General features: G+C 34.5%; 1 protein-coding gene across 5 annotated transcripts in view; it reads left to right on the top strand.

Moving 5' to 3' along the window:
• Positions 1-12,266, top strand: part of LOC141488257 (rho GTPase-activating protein 29-like) — a 100,642-nt gene that overhangs the window by 53,737 nt on the left and 34,639 nt on the right. For all 5 annotated transcript variants that reach the window (XM_074188206.1, XM_074188207.1, XM_074188205.1 and 2 more), the window contains 2 exons: positions 4,059-4,131; positions 12,126-12,186. In XM_074188206.1, the coding sequence (XP_074044307.1) occupies positions 4,075-4,131; positions 12,126-12,186 (118 nt within the window). In that variant the 5' untranslated portion in view covers positions 4,059-4,074. The remainder of the gene's footprint in view (positions 1-4,058; positions 4,132-12,125; positions 12,187-12,266) is intronic.

Here is a 12,266-nt window from a genome sequence, read left to right as displayed (position 1 = left end):
TCCAGGACTGGTGCTCTATCCACTGCACCACTTAGTTGCCCTTTATCACATTTCATTTTGGTAGGGCAATTTGTGTCTATAGATAGCAAATTTCCATGCTTAATAACAGTGACTATGTTTCATTGTTATTAGTAGCTATTGTGTTTAGTCAGTTTGTCCTGGGGAAAGAGTGTGCATGTTTAGAATTGATACACGCATTCTAGAAGTAAGATGTGAAGAAAGCACTTTCTTCCAGGCTGCTTTGTATCTTGATTCTTTGTAACTTTGGGTTTAACAGCTTTTTAAGTTTTTTATTTGCTCCTATTGATATCTTCTTCCTTGGGCTCATTAGTGCTGGTTTTTTTTTTTTTGACTCACTGGATGATTCTGAAAGGGGATGATTTCTTTAGCCTTTTAAAATATTTAAAGCCATACACAAAGTTAACAGTTACTTTGGAATTAGCGAGCAGTTTCACAATTGAACATGTATGTTTTCCCCATACATGTTCAATTTTGAAATTGCTTTCTAATAACTACAAGACCCTTGTCATTAGTGCAGGATTTCACAATTTGTTACATTTCCAGAGATGTTTGGCTAGTGGATAGGATATGTGTGAGTTATACAAGTGAATTATTTACTACTTGTACATTATTTATTGTCCAATTTCTATTGCTTTGTCTCTGATTTAATCTTTTTAATAGCTAGTAAACTAAGAAGGTTATATAAAATAAGAGAAATGCATTGACAAATTTTGACATTTCTGAACAAATACAAATATATATATATAAATGCTAAAGGTAAATTCTTTTAGAGTATTTTCTTTAAAAATATGTATTTTAGGAACAAGTTATAGTTACTGCTTCACACACACACATATAGTTATAATTACTGAATCATCTGTGAATATGAAGGAGAATGAAGTTAAAGTCAAATATATTTTTGAATATATGCTTAGGTGTTCATACCTGAACATGCATGTATATCAGTAGTAACTAAATATAACAACACTTATAGATTTTTGTAACTGATGCTTTAACTATGTTTAAAAGTTTAACTTTGTATTTTAAATATATTGAATAAAACTAAGTGATGAGTAAAAGGGGGAAATGCTGTTAAAATATGACTGCCACTGATATGATTTACTTATTTATGAATGATTGTAATGGTAGATTTCACATACATATGTGCACATACACACTCATATATATATTACATACACATACAAATATGCACATATATAACATATATATTACATACACATACAAATATGCACATACATTTTATATATATATATATGAAAACTAATGGACTGTAGATCCAAATTAAAATTTGTTTGTCTTTGTCCTCCTGAGCTTAAAAAGAAGTACCTGGAGTAAAGTGCTTGAAATGTACTTTTTTTTTCCTATGTTAATTCACTAATGAAAAATTTTGGGAGCAGCTAGGTGGTGCAGTGGATAGAGCACCGGCCCTGGAGTCAGGAGTACATGAGTTCAAATCCCACCTTAGACATTTAATAATTACCTAGTTGTGTGGCCTTGGGCAAGCCACTTTAACCCCATTGCCTTGCAAAATCTTAAAAAAAAATTCCTTTCACAAAGGAAGGCTAATTTCATGTCAGATCAGTCCTCTCTTTTGTATTATTTTGTATTATTCTCATATCAGTCATCTCTTTTTATTTATTCATCTATTTGTTTGTTTGTTTATTTTGCAAGGCAAATGGGGTTAAGTGGCTTGCCCAAGGCCACACAGCTAGGTAATCATTAAGTATTTGTGGTTGGATTTGAACTCAGGCACTTCTGACTCCAAGACCAGTGCTTTATCCACTGTGCCACCTAGCTGCTCCCAGTCATCTCTTTTGTAGTATTTTGTATTATTTAAAAATTTTGTTTAGGTGTTCAGTAAAAAAGATTATGTATGAGAGCCTTAAATATAATCAAAATAATGGGAACTCATTAGTAAAAAGTATGTTACTTGAATGCAAGTTGGGCTTATTTCATTTCATTTGACAGTTAAACTAAAATTCACATAATGTGAAAGTTTTGCTTTGGTTGTTGTTTTTCTCCTTAAATGATTTTTATTGTGTTCTCTTAAAAATATCTATGAAGAACATTTGTCATAGTTACTGAAACATTCATGAGTATGAAAGAGAATGAAGTTAAAGAAAAGTGTTAATTCTTTTTTTATAACTACAGATATTTAGAACTACATTCTTCTTCATACTCATGAATGCTTCAGTAACTATGACAAATGTTCTTCATAGATATTTTTAAGAGAACACAACAAAGATATCAGGTTTTTTTTTCTAAATTTAAGGTAATAGTCCTTGGTCTTTGTTCAAACTCCACAGCTCTTTATCTGGATACAGATGGTATTCTCTATTGCAGACAGCCCAAAATTGTCCCTGGTTGTTGCACTGATGGAATGAGCGAGTCATCAAGGTTGATCATCACCCCCATGTTGTTGTTAGGGTATACAGTGTTTTTCAGGTTCTGCTCATCTCGCTCAGCATCAGTTCATGCAAATCCTTCCAGGCTTCCCTGAATTCCCATCCCTTTTGATTTCTAATAGAACAATAGTGTTCCATGACGTCATATACATATACCACAGTTTGTTAAGCCATTCCCCAATTGAAGAACATTCACCTAATTTCCATTTCTTTGCTAATGTTGTAGTCTTCTTCAAAAATGAAGGATAAGCATTAGAATCAGTGACTTTAATAGTTTCTTCTACCTGTTAATAATTTATGACTTTGTCAAGGCATTTTTTGAGAGCATTTGGATCATTGTTGAGATGTTAGTATAATAAAAATGTTCTTAAGAGTTAAACTGGTGAATATGCATATATGTGTGTGTGTGTTCAGAACAGTTTAGTATGTGTGTGACTGTCATGTATGCATAGAAAATGTGCATATATATTTCTTTTAAAGCAAATTAATCAAATTCATCATTTGAAAAAATTGAACATCTTCATACATGTGATGGGCATATATACGTTTAGGAATTCAGTATATACTTTCATTTATAAAAGTTTTGGGGGGGAAAACCCCTTTTTTCCCATGGCATATTACATTCCATATTGTGGTTTGACTGTTTGAGAAGAAACAGCACAAAACAGGCCCTATATTGGTGGCAGAATTCTAGTATGGCTTCTGCTCTGTGTTTCCAGGGTTAGATTGTTCTCACACAGCAGAATTATTCATAAGATCTGTCTGTTGATGGCTCAATATGTTGCACAAATTTGGAGTGTCTCCCACTTTCGTGTGGGTGATATTCCTTAGCCTATTATTTTCTTAATGAAGAGGTGATAATCATTTTGCATGCCAAGTTCTTCTATCTGCATCTCTGCATCTTATCTTCATGTACCATGAAGTTATTTGGTGACAAGTTAAAAAGTATATGTTACTTCTCTATATGAGACTTATAAGAATTGTCCCCGTATTTAATATATTCTCTCAGTGATATTAATGAGGAAAATAAGACATAGTTTCAGTGAAATATTTTCTTGTATGGAAACATTGGCATTCCCCTTTGGTGGCATGAAAGTAAAAATTGGTCATTTAAAGGAATTTTAGGTCCAGGGAAGAGTGAGAGTATTTTGTTTTTCATTGTCCCCAGAAATGTATAATTAAACTAAGGATTAAAAAACATTACAAATTTTCTGTAACTATATCCTGTACAACTTCATTATCAGACTTAAAATTGTTAGGAAGTTAACTGTTAAGACGCAAATATATTCTCCCTGGTTCTGGTTTATATTCTCCAGTCCTTTATATACTGTTGGATCATTTTTATAGGGCTTAGAACTGAAAGGTACTTTAAAGATCATTTAGTCTAATCCCCTTGTTTGGAGATGAGATCTTGAGACTCAAAGACAAAATAATGTAACCCAGGTCCACAAAGATAGTAAGGAGCAGACCTCTATTTTGAAGCTGATGTTGTTTTTACTGTGTTGTGCTGCTCTCCCTTTTTGGTAAGGGGTGGGGAAAGAAACACTTTTGAGTAATTTGATACACGCTTTTGAGTAATTTGATACACGAAAAACTTGTGTCATAACTTTTATCTTTTTCTTTCCATGACAGTGTTTCAGATTTCCTTATGGGAGATGTAGGCAGTGATTCGTCTTTGGAACTTCCTGTGTTGCTGAAAAACCAGGTAAGCTGTTATTAATTGTGGGACACAGTTTTCTGTTTGGCAAGCATTTCATTACAATAATTTCTTGACTTCTAATCTGACCATAATTCATCTTTTTTACTGAAGTCATTAAGATATTGACTCTTAATGTCAGTACACATGCAGGATTAGTTTCCATGATTATGCTCTATAGTCAGTTTCAGGAACTATCATTTTATTTAGAATAAGGACACAATGAATCCTTTTATGGACTCTCATAAATATTGTTGTATTAGTAGTTTCAAATTGTCTTTAGGATAGTAATTCTCACATGTGTTCATACCAATGTCAATTACCCTTCCACCAATAGCGATTTTTGGCATTATAGAGGATACTAGAGACTTGGAGATTTATAAAATGTAGAATGCAGATTCCTTTTGGATATTTTTTCAGTTGTGTTTCCTCAGTGTCTGTCATTCTACCTTAAAAATAATAGATATTTGACCTTTTTCAGAAAAAGACATAACTAAGTAAAGTCTCAACCTATTTATATGCCACACAGATTATCTCTGCCAACAGAAAGAAGCTAGGTGGCTAAGTGAATAGAGCATTGGCCTTAGATTCAGAAGGATGGGAGTTTGATTCTGACCTCAGACACGTGACCTTGGGCAAGTCCTTGACCCTGGTTGCTTCCCATTCTGGACCATCTCCAGTTGTCCTGATTCATAACTGGCTGCTAGATCCAGATGACTGTGGAGGAGAAAGTGAGGCTGGTGACTTAGCATAGGCCCACTCACTCAAAACCAATTACTGTGCTTGTCATGGGATCACTTCCTTGTTGTTGTCTTCTTTGAAATAAAGGATAAAATATCATCTTTGCCAACACTGAATAGTTTCTAAGAACTCTTCAATTGCCAACAATGGGATTCTTCCCCTAAAATTCCAGTTTAACCATGACTTGGGAAGGGACTGGGGTTGGAGTATGGGAAGGGGGGAGAGGAGAGTTGGGCTGCTCCTTAGTTTGTTTTAATTTTATTTATTTAAGGCAGTGGGGTTAAGTGACTTGCTGAAGGTCACACAGATAAGTAAGTATTAAGTATCTGAGGCCAGATTTGAACTCAGGTCCTCCTGACTCCAGGCCTGGTACTCTATCCGCTGTGGCCATCTAGCTGTTCCCCCAGTTTGTTTTAAAAAATAAATTGCTAATGATTGTCTACTAGCTTGACACTTGTGCAAGTAGAGAAATTTGAAAATATTTCCAATGTAGAATTTTTAAAGGAAACTTATAGTTTAAAAACAGAAGCTTAAGATCTTGAAATAGATTCCAAAGGGATGTGAATTTAACTACTTTAAATTTATTGGTTAGGGGCAGCTGGGTGGTGCAGTGGATAGAGCACCGGCCCTGGAGTCAGGAGGACCTGAGTTCAAATCCGGCCTCAGACACTTAATAATTACCTAGTTGTGTGACCTTGAGCAAGTCACTTAACCCTATTTCCCTTGCAAAAACCTTAAAAAAGTAAAACAAAGTCAATTTAATGGTTAATGCATCTTTATAGATGTTCCATTGTTAAATTTTATTCATTTGATCATTGTGAACATATACAAAACTTAAACTAAGTTTTATATTATAAAGAAGACTACAAAATTCTATGTATTTCAGAGCTTATTTGAATATTGTTATTCAATCATTTCAATTGATTGTGACTCTTTGTAATTCCATTTGGGGTTTTCTTGGCAAAGATATTGGAGTAGTTTGCCAGTTCCTTCTCCAGCTCATTTTAAGGATGAAATGGAGGCAAACAGGGTTAAGTGCCTTGCCCAGAGACACACAGCTAGTAAGTGTCTAAGACCAAATTTGATGGGTCTCCCTTACATTAGGTCCAGCACCACCCACCTGCCCTATATTTGAATATAGCTATGATCTAAAATGAAATGAAGGCTGATTACTTGGCCTTAACAATTTTAAGTCAGAATTGTTCCAAATTTGTGAGCAGTGTCCTAAGAAAAGTGTGCATTTATCATAGTTTGTGGCCCATGGGATCAATTGGGCCAGCTACTTTTTTTTTGATTGTTGTCAAGTTAAGAATGCTCTTTGTTCTAAAATAATACTATATTTGGAAATGGAAATACTATTTTTAGCTCACAGGGCATACAGAAACAGGTAGGTGAGTGACTCAGGATTTTATGCTTTCAGCTGTTGAATATGAAGAGTTAATTTTACAGTGATGCTAGATTGCATGATTGAGTCACAGTGGTGAATGTAGTTTGAACAGTGATAAAAATAGTAGATGGATGTTCTGACATTCTTTAGCATTGTGCTCATTGTAATAAAGCAGCTTCACAATACCTACTGCTTAGGGATGCACTATTAAGTCGGCAGGGCTAAAGTAATACTTTACATAAGGGCTAAAGTAATACTTTACATAACTTTCTTCTTCTTAGGCTTCCACTAAATTTTTGAGAATGTGAAGTTTATTTTTTAAATTATTTTCCTTTTTATATGAAAAAACTTGGCAGGTTTCTGTTTCTTCTTTTTTTTTTTACTTTCCTGTAATTTGAGAGATTATGTGCATGAGAGCAGTCTTCATATTTAAGTGCCTTTTTGAGATTGAAATGTGGTCAACTTATGATTGAAAGGACTCTGAAGTAAAAATGTATTATGAATGATAGGAACAGTGGCAGGACCTCCTATGTTTTCCTTTGACCTTTTTCTTTTTCCTGTGACTTTTTGTTTTCAGAGTTGCTTGTTATGTACATTACATATTTTTTTCCTGCCATTTCTTTGATAGTCAGGGCTATATTTTGTTAGGGAAATAATAGCCAAAGATTTTAAACTTACTGGCAACAGAAATTCTCTTATTAGCTCTCTACAGATAATACACAGATAAATAGCAGGAAATAACTTAAAACCTTAAAGATTGTTTTAAAAATTAAGAAATATCAGTTGAACCTGCTTCAGCATCTCTTTCTATGTATTCTATAAGAGAAAGTGGATAGAGAGCTGACTTTAGAATCTGGAAGATTTAGGTTTAGGTGCTTTTTTCTGATGTAGACTGACTTTGTGACCTTTAGCAAATCACTCAGTGCCTGAGCATCCTACTTCTCCTAGTTAGGACCAAGTAGCAGAACTGTTGCAGGATCTGCATTGCTAGAATGATTTCTTCACCTGGAGTTGTTTTACATAGATGAAATCACAAGTCTAGACTAAAACATTTGTAAATTTGAGTAATAGAAAAACTCTGTAGTGATTAACAGAGCTTGTGTCCAAGAAGAGGAAAGGAGTTTTCAGATGCTGATTTTAAATTAAAGATATTCATGGATGCTTTTTTCCTTTCCTTGTTCACAAGTCAGTCTTCAGCCTAGTAGAGGCTAAGTTTAGGGGAGATGTTATCTCTTAGTTATTCTTTTCATCTTTGTTTCTGATTTCTATTTGAGAGATGAAAGAAAATCTATGCTGGCAAATACAGAAAGTAGTCATCAATTCATACAAATAAGTAGAAGGAAAATGCTAGCTCATTGACCACTTAGTATATTTCTAGGAAAAAACCTTTTAGCCTTAGTTATACAAAATGATATTCAGTCTTGATTGTATGGAGAATTATTTCCCATATGTATTTGAAATTTGAGAAAATATTACTTAGTAAATGGTAATAAGTTGTATTATTCAATAAGATTAGATTAAGATTATTTAGCTATTAGATTAAGGAATATGATTTATTCAGTGAGAATTGATGTGACATTAAATGAACTAGTGGGTTTTGCACATCCTCAGTGGTTCCCATAGAAAAAAGTTGAATCCTTTAAAAAGTTGAAATACTTACTTTTTCTCTTCCTCTCTTGGGACCCACTCCTCAGCCTTTTGGAATATAACCTCTGACCTCATCCCTTAACCTAACCAGTTCTCTCCAGATTTACCATTTGCCAAATCAAATGTTCCTTTTTCTTCTATTCTCATCTTTCCTTACCTCTCTGCTTCATGGGGCACTGCTGACCGTACACTTAATCTCTCCCTCTCCTCAGTGTAGTAGCTCCTTCCTTCTCAGTCAGTCTCTTTTACTGACTCATCATCCATATCATACAGTGTCACTGAGGATTTGCTAAGGTTCTTCCCAAGGTGTTGTCCTTGGGTTTCTCCTTTTTTTTATCTTTCCTGATCTTACTACCTTTCCCTCTTAAGCTTCCTACCTTTTTCTTTCCCCCAACTCCCCCCCCCCCCCGCCTTATCCACCTTCCTTACTCCACCATCCCCCCCATAACCTTATCAACTACCTTGTGTTCATGAAATTGATTCCCACATATGTGCATCTAGTGCCTGGCTTTCCCCTGGCTTTAGTCTCATATCACCAGTTGCCATTTGGGCATTTCAAACTGGATATCCCTAGGACAGTTTATGGTTAACATTACCAGACTGGAATTAATCATCTTTCTCCAGCCTTCTCGTTTTCCAAACTTTATTATTTCTTTAAAATGCGCTTCCATCCCTCCAGAGTCCTAGTATCTTAATGTTGGCATTCTCTGTAATTCTTTTAGGTTTTTTTGCAAGGCAATGGGGTTAAGTGGCTTGCCCAAGGCCACACAGCTAGGTAATTATTAAGTGTCTGAGACGGGATTTGAACCTGGGTACTCCTGACTCCAGGGCTGGTGCTTTATCCACTGCACCATCTAGCTGCCCCTCATTCTCTGTAATTCTTAACCCCACCCCCCACCCCGTTCAATTACTTTTTTTTTTTTGGCTCCTTTTTTTTTGGCAAGGCAATGGGAGGGTTGTATAGTCAATTTTTAAGTGTCTGAGGTTGGATTTGAACTCTGGTCCTCCTTACTTCAGGGCTGGTGCTCTATCCACTGAGCCATCTAGCTGCCCCCATTGTTAGTTCTTTTAAATGTACTCTGACAGTGTTTCTCCCATAGAGTGCCTTTTTTTTTTTTTAAGGTTTTTGCAAGGCAAATGGGGTTAAGTGGCTTGCCCAAAGTCACACAGCTAGGTAATTATTAAGTGTCTGAGACCGAATTTGAACCCAGGTACTCCTGACTCCAAGGCTGGTGCTTTATCTACTATGCCACCTAGCTGCCCCGAGTGCCTTCTTTTTTACTCATCGTTGGCCTTAGTTTCAGGCCTTTATCACCTCTTGCCTATCTTACCAAAATGACTTGATTAATCTGCCCAGCTTCAAGTATCATCCCACTTAAGTCTGTCTTATGCACTGTTAACCAAAATAATTTTTCTCAAGTTTAAATCTGATCATGTGACTTCCCTGCTCAATTGTAGCAACTCTTTGTTGCCTCCCGGATCAAATATTAACTCATCTGTTTAGTATTTGCAATCCTTTAATTTCTTTCTAGCCTTAATGGATATTAGACACACCCTCCTGAACTCTATATGATCCAGACATGCTGCTTTCTCTGATTTTCTCTCCCCCCATCCTGCACTTCTCAAATGGCTACCATTCAATGTATCTGTGGAAGTATGTGTGTATGTGGGCGCGCGCGCGCGCACACACACACACACACACACACACACACACACACACATGTCTGGATGGGAAAAGCATCTTTCTTCTTAGGAAAGAAGGACCTAGGGGCAGCTAGGTGGCTCAGTGGATAAAGCACTGGACCTAGAATCCAGAGGACCTGAGTTCAAATACAACCTCTGACACTTGATACTTAGAAGCTGTGTGATTTTGGGCAAGTCAGTTATTCCCATTGCCTCACACAAACCAAATTTTAAAAAAAGAGGAAAAAAGAACCTTTTACAGTTAATTTGGGTATTTAGAATAACTTGGTTGCTCAGTGTTGTTCTTAAAACAATATTGCTGTTTTTTAGGTTGGGGATATTAGGATGTGTTTTAGGCTTTTAGGCCAATTTGAAGCAACAGCTTCACTCTTGGTTAACAGTAACCATGGCTAATGTTTTATGCAGAAGAATCAGCATATACAAAGCAATGTCCTTTTAGAAACCATTAATCAGTCACTCATCAGATAAAGATTTGTGATTTTGATCTTATTTTATTACTGATGAGCATAGTTGAGAATAAAGAAACACAACTGAAAAGGGTTTTTTTTGCCTTGCTGTTTAGTATATGTCTAGGAAGGTTCTTTTGGTCCTGCTAATTTTACTCTTTATTTTTTTTTTGCCAGCCTTTCCATGTTTTTCTAAAAATCATTTGTTATAATAGATTAATATTTCATCATAAATATATATCGTGATTTGTTTAGCCATTTCCCACTTGATGGGTATCCCCACAATTTCTAGTTCTTTGAAACTACAAAGAGACACGTTATCAATTTTTGGAACATTACATTTCTTTTGCTTTTTCCCTTAATGATCTTGTGAAACAGATGTCATGTTATTTCTGGATTAGGGTATAGGCAATTTAACAATTCTTTGGGCATAATTCCAGATTGCTCTCAAATGAATAGATAAACTCACAGTCCACCAACAATGAGTTAACGTACAAATTTGTCTACATCCCCTCCAACCAATTGCCATTTTCTCCTTCTATAATTTTCACCAATTTGATAGGTATAAACTATTTCAAGGTTTTGATTTGCATTTCTCATGTCTATAATTTATTATGATTTTTTCAACCAAAAACTGCCTGTGGATATCCTTTGAACATTTATCAAGAGAAATAACTTGTATTCTTACAGGTTTGATATAGTTTTTTTATGTATATTTGAGATATGAGTCCTTTTTCTGAGGAATTATCTATAAATTTTTCCCTCTATTTTCTGCTTTCCTTCTGATCTTTAATGTAATCTAAATTATCAATTTTATATCCTACAATATTCTCTATCTCTTTGTAAATTGTTCATCTATCCATAAGTTTGATAGATAACATGTTCTATTTTCTTGTAATATTTCCCTTTATAACTAAATCATGTGTCTGTTTTGACCTTATTTTGGTAAAGTAAGTTATTGGCCTATACCTATATTCCGCCTGACTGCTTTCTGCCTTTCTTAATAATTTTTATCCAAATAATTCTTTCCCTGAAAACTTAAGTCTTCATTTGTCAAACATTGGGCTACTATATTCGTTTGCTGTTGCAGCTTGATCTACCTTTCTATTTCTTAGTCAGTACCAGATAGTTGTGATAACTATTGGCTTATAATGTAGAATAAAACTATTCATGAATTGTCTTGACAAAATCATTACTAATGTGATTTCCATATTAGGAGTAATTTGGTAGCTGCTAAATTTTCTTTCTTTATGTATTCTTTTTCTATGAGTTCCTTTAATATTCTTGACCTTTAGTTTTTTCAAATAAATTTTGTTATTTTTTCTAACTCAGTAAAATAATTTTTTGATAATTTAAATGGGATATATTATTGACTACGTAAATTTTGGTAAATCCTGCCTACCCATGAACAATTAATGCTTCTCCATTCATTTAAATCTGATTTTATCTGTATATAAAGTTTTTTATGATTTTTGTTCATATAATTCCTGGGTTTGCTTTAAGAAGTGTTTTGTGATCATTTTTCTTTAAAGAATTTTTTCTTTTTTACAATTCTGTTTTCCTTTAAAAAATATTGTTTTTAATTTATATTGACTAAATTTCTGTCAGGAAGGCCAAATATGAAGTGCTATTATCTTGGTTGAAATACTGTTTTTTAGGAAAATATTACTTTTATGCTGATGGACAAAAGTAAAAGATGGAAGGAGGATGAGGACACGTTGCTCTTTCTTGATATCCATATATTATTTCCTGTTTTCTAATTTATTTGTTTTAAGGTTTGTATGAAGAGCTTGGGTCAACTAGGTAGTTCAGTGGATATAAAGTGCGGGTCCTGAATTTGGGAAGACTATTCCTTCTGAGTTCAGATTTAGCCTCAAACACTTCTAGCTGTGTGAGCCCAGGCAAGTCACTTCACCTGTTTGCCTCAGTTAGCTGATCCATAAAATGACCTCGAGAAGGAAATGGAAGGCATAAAAGAAATCTTTCAAATGAATGAACTAAATTCTTATGTGTGCTTTTCCTCCCTCTAATCTATAGTATATAATTTTTGTTTTTATTCTGTTTTTTCCACATTGTAGTCCTTGGAAAACATTTCTGTGGAATCAGTAGGATTGCTGCATGAAAAAGATAATCTTCAAGGTACTTAAGAATATTTATTATTCTTGTCATATTTGTCTTTTTCACTTAGCATATTTGCTAAAAATTGTATCTACTTGCTA

Source organism: Macrotis lagotis, chromosome 5 (assembly GCF_037893015.1).
Source record: "Macrotis lagotis isolate mMagLag1 chromosome 5, bilby.v1.9.chrom.fasta, whole genome shotgun sequence".
Taxonomy (NCBI): Eukaryota; Metazoa; Chordata; class Mammalia; order Peramelemorphia; family Peramelidae; genus Macrotis; species Macrotis lagotis.
The sequence above is the reverse complement of the archived record's forward strand: the minus strand, read 5'-3'. Positions and strand labels throughout refer to the sequence as shown.